Source organism: Lepus europaeus, chromosome 7 (assembly GCF_033115175.1).
Source record: "Lepus europaeus isolate LE1 chromosome 7, mLepTim1.pri, whole genome shotgun sequence".
Classification (NCBI taxonomy): domain Eukaryota; kingdom Metazoa; phylum Chordata; class Mammalia; order Lagomorpha; family Leporidae; genus Lepus; species Lepus europaeus.
Genome location: NC_084833.1, coordinates 39,097,140 through 39,121,501, shown reverse-complemented (window position 1 = coordinate 39,121,501; position 24,362 = coordinate 39,097,140). Strand labels below are relative to the sequence as shown.

The window sequence follows — 24,362 nt, the reverse complement described above, 5'->3', positions numbered from 1 at the left end:
GGAGGGTGAACCAGTGGTAAAGGAAGCCATTTCTCTCTCTCTCTCTCTCTCTCTCTCTCTCACTATCCACTCAGCCTGTCAAAACAAACAAACAAACAAACAAATAGGAGGGCCAAATAAAGAATTTGTTTGAGAAATAAATAATAACCAAAATCATTAAAATTAGTTCAAAAGAATATCTCCATGTATACATATTTTAAGATAACACACTCAAAGAACCTCTTAGCCCCTAACCTCTTATAACTTTAGTTTGGTGAAATACTAGGTTATTGATGAAATACCGTAAGGTTTGCTTTAGAAATTTTAATGTGAGATGCGTATTTTGAGTATCAGGGATGCCCCTGGTGTATTCAAATCTGCATGACTCTTGAAGTTGTCCACATGAATGTAAAACACTGTACAGCCACTATGGGAGAAATGAGAGAGCCTCTATGGTTCCTGACACCAAGGGACTGAGTCATATATTAGAGATGACATTTAGTAATAATACTCATATGCAAATAAAAATAACCGTTATTAGGTAAGCAGATTAAATGCTATAAAATCTTTTGAAAATGACTTGTGAGTGCAGAAAAGAGAATTGTGTGAGTGTATTTATGTTTTGGATCTATTGTTGGCTATGTTAAGTTATGAAGAACCAGATTTTTTGTATTTTCTTCTACTCTGACTTAAATAACTGCTCCACGTTGCTCTCATTAGTCACTAAAATCATTAATTAAGCAAGAAAAATCTATGAGTGTTTCTGGAAATGAGTGTTCTAGGTATTTACCATTGTTCAGAAGCCAGAGATTCTTTTCCAAAGAGACTCAGAAGAGTCAAGACATCTAAGAGTGTGCTATAGAATGGTAATCCCAGGCAGGCATGAGCTATATATACAAGCAGTGCTGAGTCCTGGCTTGGCTCCATGTTTCCCATGGTGACCATGAAAGCAGGAAGAGGAAATGAAGACAGCTACACCTGCTTCAGTCACATATATTTGCAAATTGTCATCCTATCATCCTAAATCTTTATTTTACAAAGTATGTTGTAACTTAGCTCTAAAGCACTGAAGTCATAACTATAACTTTGTATGCCCCTTCACTCTGTTCATCTTTGGGTTTTGTTAATATTTTTATTAAAAACAGAACACACACATTGGTTAGTAGAAAAAAATTACCCATAAGGCTTCCTGTCCTAGTTTATAAAAATTTGTCCATTGAGTTTATATCCTTGTATTTATTGGAAGTGCCATTATAACTGACATAAAGAAATTGAACAAATATTAAATAAAAGTAGAGATGACAAGAATAACTGGAATATATTTTGCAAAAAAGACTTTGAGACTTCTCTTAAACACACAGTAATAGAATTTAACCACTGGAAATCACAGAAAATTACAACCTTGTAAATGGAATTGTCTAGAACTTTGGAAGTTATTCTATATTTAGTGCTAATGTAATTACCTGATTTGAATTTGTTTCTTAATATACAATATTCTTTTTCAGAGTTGTCAATGATCATTATGATCTAGTCAATTTATTTGGTTTGATTTTGGGAAATTTGTTTATGATGTAGAAGAGTGAATTATTTTATCCTGAAAATACCTACTCCACCCTTATACATACTTGTAGCCTGGAAGTAGTAGCCATGGATAGCAATGTAGAAAACTATTTAGTTACTTATTGTTGTGTGCATCTGTGCGTGTGCCTGTGTATGTGTCTGTGTGTGTCTATGTTTGGGAATAGGACTGTGAGCTACCTAATGTCCTCTTTACTATTGAGTGTACCTAGAAACTTTTTTAGGAACTAGACCTTCCCTATGGCCATTATACCAACTGGCATATGGAAAATTGCCAAGATGCTAGACATGTTAGAAATTTTAGAAGATGAAATGAGAGTTCTATATAGTTAGTCCCCTCTATTAACTCTCAAACTTTGCATTCAAAGAATTTGTTGATTGTGACTGAAGATGCTACTTTCAGAGTTTCAATGTTATACTCTGACCCATACTATTTCCAGTGTCTTCTGTTTATCCAGTGCTACTTCTTTGAGTATACAGAGACTATTATCTATTAAGTAAGTTATAGTGTCAATGAAAGTCTATCTGAAGGGCAACTATAGCATCAGTTTCTGATGAAAATAACCAAACAGCTAGAAGGAGAGTTTTGTTTTTCTTTTTTTTGAATTTTTATTTGGCTTTGGATTTCTTTCCAACAGTAAAGAAAAAAAAAAAAAGACACTTATTCATTGGTCTGTTGTTCTTTTCAAAGATTAAGGAGGACATTCCAAAGGATCTTTTGTTTTTTTGTGTGATACATTGCAAGAAAACTTATTAAAGATTGGTGATACTTTGAAAACCAAGAAAGGGGCCAGCACTGTGGCACAGTGGGTAAAGCTGCTGCCTGAAGTGCTGGCACCCCAAGTGGGTTCCGGTTTGGGTCCAGGCTGCTCCACTTCTGATCCAGCTCTCTGCTGTGAGCTGGGAAAGCAGTAGAAGATGGCCCAAGTAATTAGGCCCCTGCACCTGGTTGGGAGACCCAGAAGAGTTTCCTGGCTCCTGGCTTTGGATTGGTGCAGCTCTGGCTGCTGCAGCCATCTGGGGAGCAAACCAGTGGATGGAAGACTCTTTCTCTGCCTCTGCCTCTCTCTCTCTGTAACTGTACCTTTCAAATAAATAAATAAATAAATCTTTAAAAATAAATAAATAAAAAGAAATTGCACGGTAAAAAAAGAAAACCAACCAACAGAAATAAAACCAGTCATTTGTTCTCTTTTCCCATATCTTTAAAATGGGTATTAAATATCTGTGTGATGTAAATGATTTTGAAAGCATTTTTCCTATAATGTCAGTCTGTCAATCTTAAATGTATTATAATTTTATACTGACAATATTAAAATATTTCTATTCTGTCAGTTTTAAAAAAAATTGTGAGATGATGGTCTCTCTCCTAATTTCATACTAGGCTTTTTATGATGAATTATTTTAAAATTTTTATCGCTGTAAGTTTCTTTTTTAATATTTATTTTATTTATTTGAAAGACAGAGTTACAGAGAGAGGTAGAGACAGAGAGAGAGGTCTTCCATCTGAAGGTTCACTCCCCAGATGGCTGCAGCTGCTCCAATCCGAAGCCAGGAGCCAGTAGCAGGGGCCCAAGGACTTGGGCCGTCTTCTACTGTTTTCCCAGGGCATAGCAGAGAGCTGGATCAGAACTGGAGCAGCTGGGACTAGAACTGGAGCCCATATGGGATGCCAGTGCTTCAGGCCAGGGCTTTATCTCACTACACCACAGCGCGGCCATATTCTTAAGTTTTAATATAACAGTTACCTTCTCAGCATGGATTCTTTCAAGAGGCTGGTGGTTGTTTTCTTATTAACTTCTATTTTAGATAAGAAGTTTTATTCTATAGATCCTAAACATCTTTTTCACAAGAACATTGAAATTCTATCCCCCTCAAAACTAAAATAGTATTTATCTTAAAGCAGTTTTTTGTTGTCCAACAGATATTTTAGGGTTGATGTTTCTGTCCAGTTGATAAATCCAAACTATTGACGAAGAATATGAGATAGAATTACTTAAGGTTTATAGTGTCTGTTGCATTGAAATGAAGATTTAGTTGAAGGTTAGAATAATTGCTTTCAGGCTTAACACAGATTCATGAACAAGATATGCAAAAGAGACGAGATACATTTAGGAAAAACTGTAGTGTTTTTTTGTTTGCTTGTTTGTTTCCTAACTAGAGCCATTAAATTAAAGGCTTTACTGAACTGTACTCTGCTTTAAGATATAAAACAGCTACAAATGTTATTATATCCTAGGTCCCTTTTTTCTAGCCTTGTATTTAATGCTTAGTTTTAATATCACATACCTTCAAAACCTTGGTAAACACAAAGAATTCTTAAATAAAAATGAAAACATAACTATCTCTAAGGTGTAGTCTAAATTGTTATCATACAAAGGGTTGTCTACAGAAACCCTGTACATAATTCAACTTCAAAGTCACAACTACCAATACACAAGAGACAAATACCACAAAGAAGCAAGACCAAGACAATAAATACTGGAGTTTATTTTCTCTTTAGTCAACACACCGTTGGATTCACTGTATGGAGCCCTGGAACAAGTGTGTCCTTTTCCTGAAATCTTCTAAAGGCCTCTCTGTGTTTTAAGTAGGGTATAGGAGAGAGAGAAATTTTTGTTTGCTCTAGAGGCCAAAAATAATCCCTCTTCTTGCAAGATGAGAGACAGAGAGATATAGTAAGAACATAGCCTGGAAATCCCATGAACTTGAATACAGGTGGAAAGTTTGACAGTTATTGTGTTGAATGTACTTAAGTAAGTTACTTAACCTTGGTTTTCATCACTATGAATACACATAATTAAAGCTTCCATTGATGATAATTGTGAGAATTAGATAGATAAAATATCAGCTAGAGATTTAAGGCTAATCCATTCTCAAAAATCAATGTGGCTGGAAAACTACATAATATATCAACTGATACCAAAACCTAAATGTAGTCAACGCTGTCATGATAAACACATCTGCACAACAGGAATAGTAGGAAGTTTACTTTAAAGTGATAATAAGGCATTCATAGAAGTGCTATATACAATGATTGTAAAACACTGTTTTCTTTCACGCTAAGATCAGACACTAGCAAGGATATCCAATTCTACCTCTCCTGCTCAGCATCATAGTAGAAGTGCTAAAAATACCATGAGTATATAAAAAGAAATAGAAGTCATTGAATGGCATAGGAAGATAAATAGATAGAAATAAAACTATCATTCTTTGCAGGCAGTCTGATTGTCTATGTAGAGAAACCTCAAAAAATTTACAAAGCTGTTCCGAGAACTAATAAACAAACTTGCAAGTTCATAGAATACTGTATCGGTAAATAAAAACCAATTATATTTCTATACACTAACAATAAATAATTCAAAATGGTAAAGTGAAGTTAATGCCTTTGGTAATTGCTCCAACAAAATGAAATAATTAACTATGAATCTCACAAAACATGTGCAGGATTTGTATGGAGCAAAGTATGAAAATACCACTTCAGTCATACCATCTCCATCAGTAAGACTTTATATAGTTAAGAAGTTAATTCTTCTTAAATTGATATATAGCTTGATATACAGATTTAATGAAGTCTCAATCATATCAACAGGATTTCATGATGATAATGATGAACTGAGTCCATGTTTACAGCACCTTTGTTCACAACAGTCACAATATAGAATCAACCAAGGTCTCCATTATCAGACAAATAGATAAAGAAAATGTGGTATATATGCTCCATAGATTATTATTCAGCTATAAAAGGGAATTAAATCATATCAGTTGCAGCAAAAAGGTTGGAACTGAAGGACATCATATCGAGTGAAATAAGCCAAACACAAAAAGATAAATACCATATATTCTTCCTTATACATGGAAGCTAAAATTAAAAAACAATCTCATCCTGAACACAGAATACTGATTATTAGAGGTTAGGTGAGCTGTGAGAGATAAAAAGAGCTCAGATTTAAAGATTAGGGAAAACTGGGTGTGGTTCATTTGTTGTGACAAATATGCTAATTTGAAATGTTAATAGGGGAAACGGGGTGGGGGTTTATGGGTACTCATTGTGTATTACCTTACAATTTTTGCATAAATTAATAATAAAAAGTAAAAACATAGTAAAATTTTAAACTTGTAAGGGTAGATAAAAGAATTCAAATAGTGGCAGTAATAGAAAAGAACAAAATTGGAAATCACCTTGCCTGCCTCTAAGATTTACTATAAAGCTGGAAGAATCAAAATATCATGGCACAGGTGAAGTGATAGGCATTGCCAGTGTAAAAAAACAAAACAAAACAAAAACAGAAAATCCAGAAAGATACCCACACAAATATAGATGACTGATTTTTTTTTTTTATAAAAGTTTTATAGCAACTGTATGGAGAAAGGACAATGTTTTCAACAAGATGTGCTAAAATAAGATTATCACATGGTTAAATATTATTTTGACACATATTGTATATAAAAACCTCCTAGCAGATCATAGACATAAATGTAAATGGTAAAGCTACAGAAATATAAGATAAAGGGTTTACAACTTTGTGGTAGGCAATGATTTCTACACACTGCACTGAAAACCAAAAACTGTAAAACTCCTAGAAGAAAATGTAGGGCAAAAGTCCTTTGGGGGGCATTTGGTGCAGAAGTTAAGACACCATTCCAGATGCCAGCATCCCATATCAGAGTGCCTGGTTTGAGTCCTGTCTCACTTCCAATTCCAGCTTTCTAATAACACTCACTCTTGGAGAAAACAGATGATTTCTGAAGCACTTAGGACCCAGATATGGGATATCCAGATTGAGCTTCAGACTCCTGGCTTTGGCCTGACCCAACATTAGCTGTGGGCATGTGGTAAGTGAACCAATGGAAAGATTCTCTCTCTCTCTCTCTCTCTCTCTCTCTCTCTCTCTCTTTCTCTCTCTTGCCTCCCAATAAAATGTAAATCCTTTTTACAAAGGATTCCTTAACATTGGCCTTGGCATCAATTTTTAGATATTACACAAGAAGCTCAAATAACAAAAGCAAAAATATATAAATAGGACATCATCTACAACTTCTAAGTGCATATCTAAAGTAACATTATTCATAATCACACACACACACACACAAAATCCACCTGAGCACAACCCAGATATCCTTCAGTGAATGAATTAACAGCCACACAATAGAATGACTATTTAGTGATAAAGAGGAACAATTTTTTTTAAAGATTTATTTATTTATTTGGAAGGCAGAGTTACAGAGAAAGAGGGAGAGACAGAAATAGAGAGAGAGAATCTTCTGTCCTCTGGTTAACTCCCCAAATGGCCACAATGTCCCAGACTGCACCAGGCCAAAGCCAGAAGCAAGGATCTTCTTCCAGGTCCTCTAAAGTGGTGCAAGGATCCAAGTACTTGGATCATTCTCTATTGCTTTCCCAAGAACAATAACAGGGAGCTGGGTTGGAGGTGGAACAATTTGCAATTCTATGGGTGCCCCTATGATGTGCTATAGTCACAGGCAGTGGCTTTATCCAGTGTGCCACAACGCCAGCCCTGAAGAACACATTCTCAAATGCATCTTGGTAAGTGAAGAAATTAAATCATAAAAGTTAGATAGTGTATGGTCCTCTGGAAAAGGTAACGATATAGAATATAGATGTGAAGAACAGTTGTCATGATTTTAGGTTGACAAGAAAGCCTGGACACAAATGAACAGGGCAAGTAAATTCTTTGGGGTAGTGGAATTTTTCCTGTGTGTGCTGTGGTTATTAGAATCTATGCATATGTTTAACTCTACATCAAAAAGTATATTTTACTCTATGTAAATTAAAAATAAAGAAAAGTGGAAGGAAACAAATACATGGATCATTTATTGAAATATATATATACTTTTCATAAAGAGAATAGATGGTATTCAACAAAACACAGCTTGATTTTATTGAACTCAGAAATTTGAAAAAAATAGTATAATCCGCTTGAAGACAGTAAAGCTGTGATGTTTAAAATATGATTTTAAAACATAAAGGTTCAAATGATATTAACTAAAACTCAAGCTATGACTTCCTGTAAAAAAAACCCAAAAGAGTAGGTAGCTAATAATAGGTAAAAAATAAACTATCAGTAATAAACAGAAAATAATTAAACAGTTAATAATAGCATAATATTATATCTTTACTACATTTCACTATTTTTAAAAACAGACAGACTTTTTTTTTACAATAACATCAGCAGTAACAATTAAAATTTTCTTTGGTTGAGAAAAATGTCCACAATCAATACTATATTCTATGTTTTTCTAGAATTAGTAAAATAATTTTCCCATTCTTAAGGTTTGAAATTAGCTTTCAGTTATGAAATATCAAAATGTGTTTAAAAGCAGATGTACAAATTTTCACACTTTGGCACAGCATAGAGAAACCCATAAGTAAGCACCACAGCAGCAGGTGGCAAGAAGTGGGAAGTTCCATGGTTACAAATGTTCATGATAGGCTAAAAATATAGAACAGGTTGTTCTCCAATGCAGTACTGCTTAGACCAGTTACAGTGTGTTGGGGTTCAGATTCTATACATCACCAAATTTGCTTCTAGTTAACCCACTAGTATTTACAAATACCATCAAGCCATTGGAAGGGATTGGACCAGAATTTTAGTTTTTCAAAACGCCACCATAAACCTGTTAAATGTTATGGGAGTCCTCAAAAATTTCCCACTCTGGGACAGGGTGTGATTCAAGTTTCTCCTGCCTTACAGATTCCTGCATAGCCAAATTCCAAATGCCATTTTCAGGCTCCTCAGAGTAGAACAGTCAGTATTGCTCTTCCACATCCCTCTTGACAATATTGTAACTTCTCAGCTTGCCAGAGACACTGTGAGATATTAAATGTTATATCCTAATGTAAGCCCAAGATTTGCTCTTATTAGGATTCCCCTTCCATGAGGCAGGTAAAGATGATCAGGAGTTTGATTTTGCCCCTGTACGCACACACACTCAAAGCCTATTGAGTGTGATGAGAGAGGCACCAACATGGTTTTCAAAACAATAACTTCAAGGTATTCAGAAAGTTTCATTTTCAGGATTTGTTTTAAACTATTGAGAAAAAAAGAGATACCAGCATTTGACTTGTTTTTAGAAGTCTATCAATAGCTGTGTTAGTGCTAGGAAAAACAAATATTTTTGTTAAACTTGACAAGCATGAGACACATCAATGGTGACTGAACTTTCCTGGAATCTCTTTGTTTTTAGCTGACTTCTGCTGCCTGGGAAAAGCAGCAGAAGATGGCCCTGGAGCATGGGTCCCTGCTACCCAGGTGAGAGACCTGGAAGAATCTTCTTATTCCTGGCTTTGGCCTGGCAAAGACCCAGCCATTGCAGTCATCTGGGGAGTTAACTAGTGGATAAAAGATCTCTCTCTTTCTCTCTTTCTCTCTCTGTAATGATAACTTTTAAATGAATAAATAAATATTTTTAAAAAAGAGATTTTAATCTCTATAGGGTTAGTAAGTTTCATCAGTTGTGTTCCCCACTATATCCTTATTGTCTAGAAAGAATACTTATCATGTATTGCAATAGCGTGCCAAATTCTAGAATCAGTAAATTAATTATTAATGGGGTCTTAGCTAAGTTTTTATTAAGTAAATTTTAACTTTGATACTGTGTGTGAAGACACAGTTCCAGGAGCTAAAGCTGTGTGTGTTAATAAGACAAACATAATCTTAGCCTCTTGTAACCTACCTTACACCTGGTCAGACCATATGCTAAATAATACCCTAATAAATAAATACGGGCATATGAAGGACTATTGAAGAAAAGTACACATTGTAACTTGGGGTGAGGTGTTTAACTTCAAATAGATGTTTATTGTGATAAGGGAGGTATTACCAACATTTTTATGTGTGATCTGGTAGAGAGGAAATACAGCATTAAAAGCGAAATTACTAGGATGTGGAAAATACTAATGGTTGTAAATCAGAGAACAGTGCAAAGATAAAGGTAAATGAGGGCACTCATTTCATCTTTAGAACTGTTAAAACATTTGTATCAATTTTCAAAGTCCTTCATAGTTTCATAGCATTCTGTCAATATTGTCTCTTGCATCAAACTCGCTAGAGAACTTTTTATGCATCCCCATACAACTTACTTGAATGGACTAAATTTTAATTTTGCCAGTTATTCTTGCTTTAATCAATCCTTTGTTAGCTCTTCTTGTTTATTTCTTGCTAAGTATGTCTTGTTCATATTTGTGTACAGCATGGAGTCTGACACCAAGCAAACAAATGTTCACTAAAATTAATAGTTAGTTACTTTTCTCATGTTTACTTCTAAGCTTTTTAGGGTATTCACAATATGTGGAACAAAACATGTAGATTTTGTGTTCTAATAGCAAAAGCATGTGTCATGATTTCTGTCCCCAAAGGTTGTGCTGAAAATTGCTCTGAACTTGCACATCTGTACCTCCTGTAGTGGGTAATCATTTATCTCTCCATGTTGAACCTTTTTATACTTTATCACATTTTCCAGGAAGCAGAACCATAAGGACAATGAAAACCTGGGGCTCTCATGACAATTAGCTACTTTGTAGATTTGAGCAGTGGGAGGCATCAGAAGCAGATCAGAGACTGCCAAGTGGGAGGTTGATACATTGGCCCTCCTGGATCTGTCTGTGCCAGGCTGGTCTCCACCTTTAAGCACACAGTTTCTACAGATTTTTTTTCTCTCCCCCAGTGATTGTCTCTAGGTTCCTCCATTTGTTTCTTCATGTTTAAGAATGGTAAGATTTCAGGCCCTTATTAACTGCAGGGAGCTTTACAGACCTTCACTGGATCCCATTGATCCTTATCTCACTGTCGCAAATGTTCCCTTTAGTGAGTTTTACTCGAGCACCCTAGTCAGAGACAGCCATCTCTTTCCTATCAGGACCCTGACACAATAGACATCATTCTTTGTTCTTGTTTAAAATGACAACAAAGCTGAAAAATGAGTGAAGAGCCAACTAAGGTAAAGAAGTTTTGAATAGACTAAGAAACAGCATGTTATATTGCAAAGAATGGTCTTCACAATCAGATGGACCTGATTTGTTCCAAGCTCCAACACTTCCAAGATACGGACTTGAGACAATGCACTTATGTCCTTTGTGCCTCAGGATTTGCATACATAAAGTCCTAATAGAATGATTACAAGAAGTATCACCAGCATACAAGATGCACTTGACAATTTTTAAGTACTCAATCAATGCTGATTTTTTTTCACTAGCAATAATTTCCACCAAAAAAGTACATGCAAGGGGGCCTGCACTATGGTGTAGCGGGTAAAGCCTCCACTTGCAGTGCCAGCATTCCATATGGGCACCAGTTCCAGTTTGGGCTGCTCCACTTCCGATCCAGCTCTCTGCTATGGCCTGGGAAAGCAATAGAAAATGGCCTTGGGCTCCTGAACAATAATGGAAAGACCCAGAGGAAGCTCCTGGCTCCTGGCTTCAGATCAGCTCAGCCCCAGCCCTTGCAGCCAATTGGGGCGTGAACCAGCAGATGGAAGACCTCTCTCTGCCTCTCCTTCTCTCTCTGCCTCTCCTCTCTCTGTGTAGCTCTGACTTTCAAGTAAATATTTTTTAATAAAAGTACATGGAAGTAATAAAATAACTGTTCCTTTAAAGAAGACAGAACTACTAGGATTTTGACAAGTAAGACAAGTTAGAAAACTGTGCACATTTATGCTTTTCCCAATTCTTATAATACAGATGAATATGCTTTGTTATATTCACTAATATAGAAAAGTACATTTGGATTTTATAAAACTAAATAACATCCCAAGATACCACTCAATCTCAGGCCATCCATTTTCAAATGTTTCTGAATGTATGAATTCCAACTAAACCACATGAGATAGATAAAAGTATTTGGTATTTTTAGATATTTCCATTTATGAACATGACTTAAAATCAATTACCTAACAGTATCAAAATTTCTCTGCTAAAATATACCAAAATTCTTCTAACACTTTATTAGACTTTTCAAAGTTTCTCGTATAAATTGCTAGATGTTCCTTCATTTCACATGAATACTTAGGATGAGTTAATTTTCTTGAAGAAAAATGTGTACTTTGCACTGAGAGCAGTCAATCTTTTTTTTTTTTCTTCACAATTTAGCTTTCTTATTGGATTTTTAAAAAATCTGTTTTTCCAATTAAGAACTCCATATCAGGGGCCAGCACTGTGGAGCTGTTAGTTAAGCTACTGCCGTCAATGCCAATGCTGGCATCCCATATGAGCATCGGTTCAAGTGCTGGCTCCTTAATTTCTAATCCAGCTCCCTTGTAATGACTTTGGGAAAGTAGCGGGAGGTGGTCCAAGTTCCTGGATTCCTGCCACACATGTGGCAGACCTTGGTTGAGTTACAGGCTCTTGGTTTAGGCCCGGCCCAGCCCTGGCTGTAGTGATCCTTTGGGAAGTGAACCAGCAGATGGAAGATCTATCTCCCAGTCTCTCCCTCTATCCTTGTAACTCTGTCTTCCAAATACATTAAAAAATAAATTTAAAAAACCTCCTTTAAGCTCAAAACCCAATGAGATAAATGGAGTTTGAAGAATAACTTTTCCTCTTTAGGACATCTTCAGTTGTGAATTCTATTAATGCCTTTTCAGAAGATATTTTATTTACATGTTTTGTGATTTTAGGTATACACAAGTAAAGCTAATTTCATTAGATAATTTTAAATGTGATAGCATTTATAAAGTTCTCTTAGTACAATTAGAATTGGTACTAATGGTTGTACTTGAAAAAATGTGTTCTCTGTTTTGGGCATGACACATTCCTATAGTTCTATAGGTTTGTCCTTGGATCACAAAGTTACATTTGCTTACAAATTCTGATATTTGATTATTTTCTAGCTATTACCTTTCACTGAGCAATTTTCTAATGTTATTCATAGGTGCCAGGTAAAGTCATAGAAGGAAAGAAATGGAACTTTGGAAAATGGAAGAAAATAAGCTTGACTATGCTGTGCGGGAAATTTTAAACACGCTAAGCAAAAAAAAAGCTACTGCAAATAATGGGATCACAAGCAGAAAACTGATGGCATTTGATGGGAAACTTTGAAAAGAAATTGCACTCTTAAGAACGTTAGGATATCTCATCAGTTTGTACCCACACAGAAACACAAAGTGTAAAAATACCGTTTCAGTACTAGTTATAGCATCACTGCACATTAGACAACACATTAAGGACAGATCCCACATGGGATGTAAGTACACAGTGACTCCTGTTGCTGACTTAACAATTTGACACTCCTGTTCATGGCGTCAGTAATCTCCCTAGGCTCTAGTCATGAGTTGCCAGGGCTATGGAAGCCTTTAGAGTTCGCTGACTTTGATCTTATTCCAATAGGGTCATAGTCAAAGTGGAAGTTCTCTCCTCCCTTCAGAGAAAGGTACCTCCTTCTTTGATGGCCCCGTTCTTTCCACTGGGATCTCACTCACAGAGATCTTTCATTTAGGTCTTCTTCTTCTTTTTTCTTTTCCATGGTATCTTGGCTTTCCATGCCTACAATACTCTCATGGGCTCTTCAGCCAGATCCGAATGCCTTAAGGGCTGATTCTGAGGCCAGAGTGTTGTTTAGGACATCTGCCATTCTATGAGTCTGCTGTGTATCCCGCTTCCCATGTTGGATCCTTCTCTCCCTTTTTGATTCAGTCCTTCAGCTTAAATTATATGCATTTCTAGTAAATACGACCCATATAATAGCTTTGGAAATGCTTGGTTCAGAAAATGAAAAAAAAAAACACTGTATTAAAGATATAATGGGTTGTAAAATGCAGAGCAGGATGTAGGATACTTTTTTATCTCTAATTCTATTTTCTCTATTTTCTTTAAGCATCGCATTTTTAAAATATTTTATTTATTTATTTATTTGACAGGTAAAGTTGCAAACAGAGGGGTAGAGACAGAAATAAAGGTCTTCCATTCACTGTTTCACTCCCTAAATGGCCATAATGGCTGGAGCTGGACCACTGAAGCCAGGAGCCAGGGGCTTCCTCCGGGTATTCAACGTGGCTGTAGTAGGTCAGGCACTTAGGCTGTCTTCCATGGGTCTCCCAGGCCATAAGCAAAGATCTGGGTTGGAAGAGTAGCAGCCAGAACTCAAACCAGTGCCCATACAGGATGCTGGTGCTTCAGGTGGAAGCTTAATCTACTACCCCATAGCGCCAGCCCTAAAGCGTCACATTTGACATGTATTTTCTACAACATTATTTTTTTAAATATTTATTTGTATATTTGATAGGCAGAGTGCAAGAAAGAGATCTTCCATTTGTTGGTTCACCCCTCGGATGGCTGCAACATCCAGAGCTGAGCTAGGCCAAAATCAGAAACCTGGAAGGCCATCTGGGTCTCCTGCATGGGTGACAGGCAACTACTTGGGCAATCTTCTGCTGCCTAGTGGCATGTTACTGGAAGTGGGATTGGAAGAAGAGCAGCCAAAGCTCTAACCTGGTCTGCAATATGGGTTGATATGTTGTACTACAATGCTGGCCTCAACAATATTTTTGTGGAAAAATTTATGCACACTTTCTTACCTTCTGGAATAAGCCTTTGCAGAAAAAAATTTAATCCATGATGCATAAATAAATGAAATCCAAGAAGAGAGAATATGTTATAAAAAAGCAGCAACAGCTTATTTGAATGCTTCACAGGTACCAAGATTTGGGTTAGAAGTTGCTTTTGGGTAATTGTATAATACCCTGTCCATACCTTTATGATGGTCTTTAACACTCTGTTTTATGTATCTGCTTCCCCTGAGAGCACTATTTTACACAAGTTGCTAAGTGTAGATTTAAAAGAACTGAAGAACTGTATGTGATTATTGAATAAATGATTGAATAATTGAATGAAAAAATCAATTGTAGATATAATAATTGATAATTATTCTGTGACTCAGTAGTACACATTGATACCCACAGCAAATTTTGTATTATCTGTAGCTGTTTTTTTTTTATTTTATTTTATTTTTATTTTTATTTTTGACAGGCAGAGTGGACAGTGAGAGAGAGAGAGAGACAGAGAGAAAGGTCTTCCTTTGCCGTTGGTTCACCCTCTAATGGCCGCCGCGGTAGCGCGCTGCGGCCGGCGCACCGCGCTGTTCCGATGGCAGGAGCCAGGTGCTTATCCTGGTCTCCCATGGGGTGCAGAGCCCAAACACTTGGGCCATCCTCCACTGCTGTAGCTGTTATTTTAAAGATCAGCATAAGAAATGCAATTTTGTGATGGTGGGTAAACATTTACTGTTCAAATGTATCAATAAGAACATATTCTTTTTTAATGAAAATATATTTCAGTTGGTTAAGATTGTGGATGTGGAATTGTTATAGTTCCTGAGCTTTTCTTAAACTCTGGGCTTCTATCACCACAGCTTTCTGCTTAAAATTTGTGTGATATTTATAGCAAGCACAACCATAGGAACGAACCATGCAGGGTTGGGGCATGTGAGGAAATACTGAAAAGATTAAGGACTTTGCAGTAGAATAGCTATGATTTAAAGGTCAGTTCTGCCAGTTACCAGCTTTGTGACCTTAAGTAAATTTCTTAACCTCTCCTAATTTCCCTTCTTTGAAATGGAAAAATATTAAATACTTTGAAGTGTTTAAAAATGCTTCATGTTTTTAAAAATACATAGTTGTTCAAGAAAAGTACATGAGATATATAAATTCACGGAAAAAGATAAGCAAATTGATTTATAAAATAATTTACCAAAGGTAAATTATTATCCCCCACCTGGAATACCGCAATAGTACATTCCCACCACTCTCTTGCTTATTTTACCATAAACAGACTTTGTGTCAATTATAAAAGTACATTGCAGACTGTCCCCCATCACAGACTTTCTTCATGGAGTTGTATGTTATTATCTTTGCCTAAAAGCACCTCTAGAAAGACATATGCATAAACAAGTTTCTGTACATACATTAGGTTTCTTTTGTCTCTGCCCTAATATGACATGCCTCGTGAGAAAATGTTCCTGACTGCTTCAGAAGATAAAATTCTCTTATTGTTCTCCACTGTAACATTGCCACTATAAACTTAATGTCAGCAAAGCATTTGCAGAGAACAATATATAAGTTAAATAAATAAGTGGATATAGGAATGTAACAAATGACAAAAAAATATCGTGTCAGCAAAGCATTTGCAGAGAACAATATATAAGTTAAATAAATAAGTGGATATAGGAATGTAACAAATGACAAAAAAATATTGACAGATTTGCAAACATATTTAAGTTATTTCACTTCATATAAGTTTATTTAAAAAAAATCCACCAGTGTGATAGCTTTCACTTAAATACAATAAAACAAACCCTTATGTTTAAATATTATAAGAAAGGGAATGTAGAAATCACTCTTCTTTGAAGCTACATCTTGCAATCAATGCTAGTGGGAGAAGTGGGGTCTAAATTCTTATTCCTATTCCCTCCTTGCTTTCTACCTAGTGAAGCATTCTAAAGACAGGCACAGATATGATGCACAAAGTGACTGAGTTTATTTACAAGGTGCGAAAACAAATACACATATACATGCATAGGAGTGCAGTGAGCCCAGAGAGAGGGAGGTGGGCAAAGGACAGTAGAGAGATAGCATCCTTTGCATTTTCTCATCCTTGTCTCCTTGTCTCCCATGTGGAAGTCCCTGATGAACTAAGGCGTCCTAGAAAAAAGGGTGTTCTGGCTGGCGCTGCGGCTCAATAGGCTAATCCTCTGCCTTGCAGGGCTGGCACCCTGAGTTCTAGTCCCTGTCGGGGGCGCCGGATTCTGTCCCAGTTGCCCCTCTTCCAAGCCAGCTTTCTGCTGTGGCCTGGGAGTGCAGTGGAGGATGGCCCAAGTGCTTGGGCCCTGCACCCCATGGGAGACCAGGAGAAGCACCTAGCTCCTGGCTTCGGATCAGCGCAGTGCGCCGGCCGCAGCGCGCCAGCCGCGGTGGCTATTGGAGGGTGAATCAACGGCAAAGGAAGACCTTTCTCTCTGTTTCTCTCTCACTGTCCTCTCTGCCTGTCAAAAAAAAAAAAGGGGGGTGGGGGTGTTCTGACAAATAGGCTAGAATTTCAGAGGCAAGGCCTTGTGGTTTGTGACTAGCAGCTCAGTTGGCCATCTTATCACACATCAAATGCATTAAGGTGAATAGTATTATAGAATGTGTGTCAAGCCCACTTTTCCGTGATCCAGGATCCAGGTACTGCTAAGAGTATTTTGTTCTCAGTTCAACATCTTTACTATCAACTATTGCTGTCTTCTATCTGTGCACCTCCCCCTAATTCTTCCCAAAATAATATATATATATATATTCTTTTTATTCATATTTTCTACTAGAAAAAAAACCTATTCTCAACTAGAATCAGAAAATTAAAAAACCAAAACCGGTCCATTTACTGTTTGAGGTGTCTCAGTCTTTCAGTGGACATTGGGGAATTCCTCTTCAAAATAGTGATTTCCTTGCTTGCTATCAGAGTCCCAGAAAACCGAGAATGAATCTTCCAATTGTTTACAATTCACAGTTCTTTCTTGCCAACCCTTCTAGTTCATGTTTACTTTGTTTACTGAAAATTAATGTGAAAAATAAATATATCTTTTTATAAAGCAGAAAGATAAAATTCTCATCTCTAGGTTTATCTGAGTTTCATCTGTTCAACAATGCCTTATTTTGGTAAAACATATTTCAAGTATCCTTGCTTTCAAGAATTCTTTTATGACTTCTTTTTCAAAATTCTTATTCTCCCCACAGGGCCATGACAACATAGTATCTCTGTGAGTCTTTATTCAAATTCATACATTTGACTACATCCTTAGAGACTTGAAATTTATTCATGAAATGCCTACCAAAGTATATATTAAAGTTTTTAGCCTAAAAAAATATGAATGATATAAAGCTGTTTGTTTTATGATATAATCATAATAGAATATGTACCTTTCTTCAGTTTTTCCTTGACCACACCTGTGGTAACCCTGACCCTATGGAAAAGGTGAGGTTAAGACAAGAATCTGCAAGCAAATGTTATTAATTGGATCCTCCATATATTAATGCACATACCTTACCCTTTTCAACTTTCAACTTTGATATTTGACATTTGTTTTAATATAATCAACATGTAAAGGTGGTGGATATAAAATTTCGTAGAATCAGATGATCTGCTGTTTTATTCTCTTTGTATTTTTTTTTTTGACAGGCATAGTTAGACAGTGAGAGAGAGAGACAGAGCGAAAGGTCTTCCTTCCGTTGGTTCACCCCCCAAATGGCCACTATGGCCAGTGCCTCCTGGTCTCCCATGCAGGTGCAGGGCCCAAGCACTGCCCTCCCGGGTCACAGCAGAGAGCTGGACTGGAAGAGGAGCAACCGGGACAGAATCCAGTGCCCTAACTGAGACTGGAACCTGGATTGCCAGCGCTTTAGGCAGAGGATTTGCCTAGTGAGCCTGGCGGGTGCTGGGCCAGCTTTGTATTTCAACCTTTACTGGTTGGACTTGGTTCTTTGCATTTCAATGTCTGTAAAGGGATCTTGTTTTAGTTTTCATTTTAATTTGTAGAAGCACCTTCATGTGGTGGCTTTCGTGCTCACAACAACTTAGAGAGTGAATCTCCATTCTATTTATTTGCCATTGTAATTTAAGGCATGCTGCTTCCCTCTCTATGCCCCTCAGCAGAATTCACAATACCTGCCTTTTAAGATTATTGTAAAATTAAATGAAACAATTATACACAATTGCATTTGACTTATGTAAATTTTATTTGCTCTGTAGTACATATGGTAAATGGGGCATTTATAGTATCTATGTAAATCATTAAGCAAAAGTCTAACAATACAACTATTAAACAGCATAGTCACTTAGGTGTTATAATTAGCTTCAAAGTACATGAAAACATGTTCAATTTGTAACATGCAAATTAAATCAATGAGTTTTTTCTTTCTTTTTTATTATTGTTGGCTTCTTATTTTGTCCACAAAGAAAATAGCTGATACTGTCTAGAGTTGGCCAAGTCATAGGAGACAGATCTCATCTTGTTCTGTTATCGGAAGCATGAAAAGATAAAGCTTTTAAGGAGGCACTTTGGCACATCTATACAAATGATAAATATTCATGTCCTTCAACTTAGCAAGAGTGTATCTGTTTTAGAGAAATAAATGCTTGCAAAAATAAGGCTTTTATAAGTATGCTCATAGCTGTATTCTTTTAAAAGTTAACTATTGAAAAATATTTGGCTGTCCTTTTGGCAGAGGAATTAGCAAATAGATTATGACCCTATACTTTGGAATACTTGGTAATAATTTAAAAAGTCTGGTGTAGATATATATGGACCAAAATGTAAAAGTATCCAAGACATATTAGGTGGGATAATGAAATGTGACTCTGTATAATCCCACTTTTAAGGAAAACTTTTGGTTATATGTTTATGTACAAGAAATACAGACAATGATCAGCAATCTGATTAAATTTATTCAATTTGGGAAGAGGCTGGGATTGGGAATCTGTAAAAAAAGGTATTTTTTTGCTTCTTATTCTATTTTCTTCTGTAATTTAAAACCTCTTAAAATTAGAATGTTTTATGTTATTTACTTGTGTAAAATAAATAAATGTCTCACAAAATGGATTAAAAAATGTGTCAGCTGGCACCACGGCTCAGTAGGCTAATCCTCTGCCTGCAGTGCTGGCACACCGGGTTCTAGTCCCGGTTGAGGCGCTGGATTCTGTCCCGGTTGCTCCTCTTCCAGTCCAGCTCTCTGCTGTGACCCAGGAGTGCAGTGGAGGATGGCCCAAGAGCTTGGGCCCTGTACCCGTATGGGAGACCAGGAGGAAGCACCTGGCTCCTGGCTTCAGATCGGCGCAGTGCCGTGGCGGTCATTTGGGGGGTGAACCAACGGAAGGAAGACCTTTTTCTCCTTCTCTCTCTCTCTCTCACTGTCTAACTCTGCCTGTTTAAAAAAAAAAAAAGTGTCAATCACAGAGTCTTACAAGTGATATCTACTCAGTAGTAACCAGATCCATTGCTCTGTCTTGAATGGAATCCAAACTCAGAACTGAAGTGAAAACCTTTCATGAGTTTGTTTACATTCCGCTGACAGCATACATAGCCCACTGCTCAACACACATGTTAGTAAGAAGCATTTTAAGGAGTAATTCAAGATCAAACAGTTTTTTAAAAGCTATCATTTAGTAAAGTAAAGGTAAAGTAAAATAAGGAATTGTAACAATATAGCTTTAAACTTTGTAGAGATCCCATAGTTGACAAACTTGTTCTATTGATGAGGCTACAACACTGTTTTATAGGCAGATTGAAGACAGTAAGTTTATTGAAAGAGCTGAGTCATAACCAAACATTCATTCCACAAACATTTCCTGAATATCACATATGCTCAGGTATTAGCAGTAGGTAATAAAGATAAAAGATAAAAGAACCTAACACATGGGGCAGATAAAAGAACCTAACACATGGGGCTGGCTTTGTGGCACAGCATGTTAAGCTGCTGCCTGCCAACTCTGGAGTCCCATTGAGTACCGGCTGAAGACCAGGTTGTTCCACTTACATTCCAGCTCCCTGCTAATGCACATAGGAAAACAGCAGAAGATGGCCCAAGTGCTTCAGCCCTGCTCCTATGTGGGAGACCCAGCAGGAGTTCCAGGCTCCTACCTTCAGCCTATCCCAGCTCTGGTCATTGCAGTCATTTGGGGAGTGAAACAGTGGATCGAAAATTTCTCCTCTCTCTCTCTCTCTCTCTTTTCTCTCTCCCCCTGCCTTTCAAATAAATGATTTTTTTTTTTAAAAAAAAGAAACTGAGACATGATCCTGCACCTGGACAAATGACAACAGCAAGGATGCATTCATCCAACAAACATTTGTTGAGAGCCCTCCAGGAACTATTCAGTGTTTTAGACACTGGAAATAATGTAACAAAGAAAATTGAGCAAAAACCCGTACCATCATGGATCTTGAGTTCTAGCAATGTATGCAAACATAAACTAAGTCATTAAAAGAACATATTGTGTAGACGATAACAACTGGTAAGCAGAGGGAGGTGACTTAGAAGCTATATTTTTAATGGGAACTAACCAGGAACTGGTAAGTGAAACTAACAGCAAGAGGAAGAGTAGAGGAACTCTCTAATGGCAGGAATGTAAAAGGTTTATTTTATTTTTATTATTTTTAGAGGGGAGGGGTGAAGAATTACCTGGGAGAGGCAATTAGGAGCACGGACTATGTCTGCTCCCCCTTACGGCTGGTTGGCCTGAAGTCTGAGGCCACTGTGAAAAAGAAGAGAGCAATAAATGCAGCATCAGTAGTGGGCAATGTGAGGAGGTGCCTGGTTTTGGGTGAGATTAAGGAGAGGACTAAGTTATCCAGAGAAAAAGCTGAGGAGGATACTAAATAGATTTTTGTAATGTTTGATTGATGTTCCCAGGGCCCTAGTGAAACAGTCTGAGTGGGAGATGCTGTCATAAATGGCAATGTCCAGAGACACCTGGTGATGAATGTTCTGCGGTTTAGGATTGCTATAACAGAGATGCAGATGGATAGGGATATGGGAATGGGACCATTCTTTGCTGGAACACACAATGTGTCTGGGCTTCTGCATATGGAAGCAGAGTCCTATTAAGGGACACTCCTTTTTCTGCAGATTAGCCTCTGTACATGAATGGGGCAGTTATTACCCTGAGCTCGGGAAGGCTCTCTTGATCCCTGCTTGCTGGCTGTCATCTCTTTCCTGCCTCTAGAACACAGATAATACATTATGTTTGTGTCCAAAAGAGGGGAGGGTACAGAAAGAAGAGCTCCATTTAGTAATAGCAATTTGAATGTTTAAGCAGTTGCTTTTATTTATCATGCTGCTTAAAAACCTAAATGGCTAGGTTTATACAAAGACAGTCAAAATAATTTGCTTTCATCAATTCCTACATCAACTTGAACATCAGTTTATTTTTTTCCTCAGAACCGTTAAAAAATAAAGTTTAACTTCAAACTGGAAGAGGAGCTGTTTATATCTAAAGACTACTTGACAGCAATCTCAAATTGCTTTCCCTGACAAAATATACAAAAGAACTAGCTCAATTAGTTCTAATTACTAAATGGAATTTTATAAGAGTACCTGAATCAGTTATCAAAGAATTGAAATTATTTGTTGACTTCTATTCATTACCTCTTATTGCAAGAACTTGTTGTTTTGAATTTGCAGGTATGAATATAAGCAAGAGTGAAATAACAAAAGAAACATCATTAAAACCATCTCGGCGATCCCTGCCTTGCCTTGCACAGAGCTATGCTTACTCAAAGAGCTTGAGCCAGTCCACCTCTCTCTTCCAATCCATTGAAAGCGAATCTCAGGCTCCCACTTCTGTCACCTTAATTTCTGCTGATAAAGCTGAGCAAGGTGAGTAGCAATATGTTTTCTTGTACTGCTTTGAAAGAGTTAGTGTTCTCAAAAGATTTTTTCTTTTCTTTTCCCGTTTGACTAGTATTTATGCAGCCTTTGGGAATTAAGTTGCAGAGGAGGGCCCATTAAATCCTGCCAGTCAGAACAACAGCCATTTGTTGGCCAGCCCTGTTTTCATACCTTCCTTTCCTAGAAAGTAGCCAATCCCATATGAGTCTGGCTCTCCCACTGACTGCAGTGGAAGGCAGACTCTGCTAAATTAATTATGGGTTCATTTTGCCACTATTTGCATCCCTTTTACTGGAGAATAAACACCATTCCTGTTGAGAATTTGTAGCCATTATTTGAGTAGAATATGTCACCAATAAAAGTCTCCCAAAAAGAGCAATTGAAGGCTTTTAATACTGACTATAAAGCAGTGAAGATTTTGTTGCAGGAGCAGCATGTGGGTGGATGAATGCTGGCAACTAAATGTTGACATGCAAGGGCTGAAATTTAGGGACAAGCCTGCCAGATTCCACATAAAAGAAAGGCTGTGGCCACCCTTAGACATTTTTCCTCACACGTCATTCCATATGTATCACATCATCATTCCTTTACTTAGGCCCTTTTCACAAATGTCAAGAATCAAAATACAACCATGCTCCCTTTCAGTGAATCGGATATGTTTTTGTGGCCAATTGTTTAAGAGGATGAAGATGTTAAAATATTAGATGTTACTTTCCTGTGTTGAGAGTCAAGTTTTAAGTAACTAATTTCAACTTGTTAACATGTCTCTTCATGTATGGCCAGCATTTGGACATCATTCACCCTGGTAGTTGCCTGCTATGTTTTTTGCTTTTCTAAACTATGCAGTGTCTTATTTTTTCAGTTAACACGGAAGAGAATAAGAAAGATTCTGTGCTCAAGTGTTCTTTTGCTGACCTCAGCGATTTTTGCTTGGGTGAGTTGATTTCTAATGTTATCAAACTCCTTTCCCTTTCTCCAAAGAAAGCTGTGTTTTTCAAATCTTCTTTTTGTAAGGATAAAAAATGGATTTGTTCTTTAGTATTTCATTGGGGAATTCAATATTCTAAGGTCAAAATTTGTTATTTATTGTATAGTTTGAAATTCAAATATTATAATAGGATTTGTGATGAACAAATCCCATAACCCAAAAGAAATTTAATAGTTTTTGCTGTTAGTTTTCTGCAAATTTCTTTTAATTTTTATAAATAATTTTTATAAATGTATACTATTATTTCTAGAGTTGTCAAATTTTTATCACTGAGAATTTGGTAAGGTAGTGATACTGAAAGATTTTAGATTTTATCCTGTTTCTCCATTAGTACGTAATACACATTTTTTTTTTCCCTTTTTCTATCTACAACAGTGGAAGGATTTCTCAGTCTTCCTTTTTACCTTTTGATATCATCTGCAGGCAAGATCTGCTTCAGTTTAGCAAGATCACACATGAGCATTACTTTTGAACTGGGATTTTTAATTCTTATAATTAAATAGAAATAAAATTAAACAAAATTGATAAAAACAAGTGAGACTAACTTACTCAACCCTTATTATGCTACTTCAAAGTGAATTTATTTATAACTAGCTCAAATTAAGCCCTGAGTTTTTATTAGTGAACACATTGCTGGCCTGTCTGCATTGCCTTGTCAGGAGTTCTCAACTCCAGTTACATACTTGAATCACCTGGAACTCTTAAAATTCCCCATGGCCTACATCCAGAGAATTAGTTTTAATTGGTCTGAGAAGTGAAATTGTTCTCCACCCTGTAAACAGTCCCCAAATAAATATTATGTGTGGCCTATAATGAGAATTTCTAGCCAAAAATTCTCCCTTTGTTTCTCTCTGAGAACATTCCTAAAGTGCCTTTTTATAATTCTTAAAACAATGAACTGTATTATTCATAAAAGCATTCTGAATGACTGCAAATTACTCATGTTTCATAATACTTTCAAAAATGTGTGTTGAATAGAAACAGTGCTGGATTATTGAATTTCCTAATTAAAGCAAGAGATCCTGCAGCAGGTTCATTCCACTTAAAAAATCAAAAAAGAGCATTTCATCAGAACAAATACTAATAGACTCTATCAGAGATCTCTCCTAATTAATTCTGAACAAGCTTGCTAATACTACTTTTCTGATAAGAAAACAGAAATAAACATCAAAGCAAAACTTCTCCTCCTCTTGAAAATCTTTGTATAAGTATATATAATATATTTATATAAATAATTATAAGCATATATATAATATATTACAAATTTGCACAGCACTTTTTTTTTTTTTGACAGGCAGAGTGGACAGTGAGAGAGAGACAGAGAGAAAGGTCTTCCTTTTTCCGTTGGTTCATCCCCCAAGTGGCCGCTACGGCAGATGCATTGCGGCCGGGGCACTGCACTGATCTGAGGCCAGGAGCCAGGTGCTTCCTCCTGGTCTCCCATGCA

General features: G+C 36.7%; 1 protein-coding gene across 1 annotated transcript in view; it reads left to right on the top strand.

Moving 5' to 3' along the window:
• The window catches only part of ANO3 (anoctamin 3), a 418,996-nt gene that overhangs the window by 193,352 nt on the left and 201,282 nt on the right, over positions 1 to 24,362 (top strand). Inside the window, 2 exon segments of the mRNA XM_062198061.1 lie at positions 21,721 to 21,915; positions 22,790 to 22,861. Of these exon segments, the coding sequence (XP_062054045.1) occupies positions 21,721 to 21,915; positions 22,790 to 22,861 (267 nt within the window).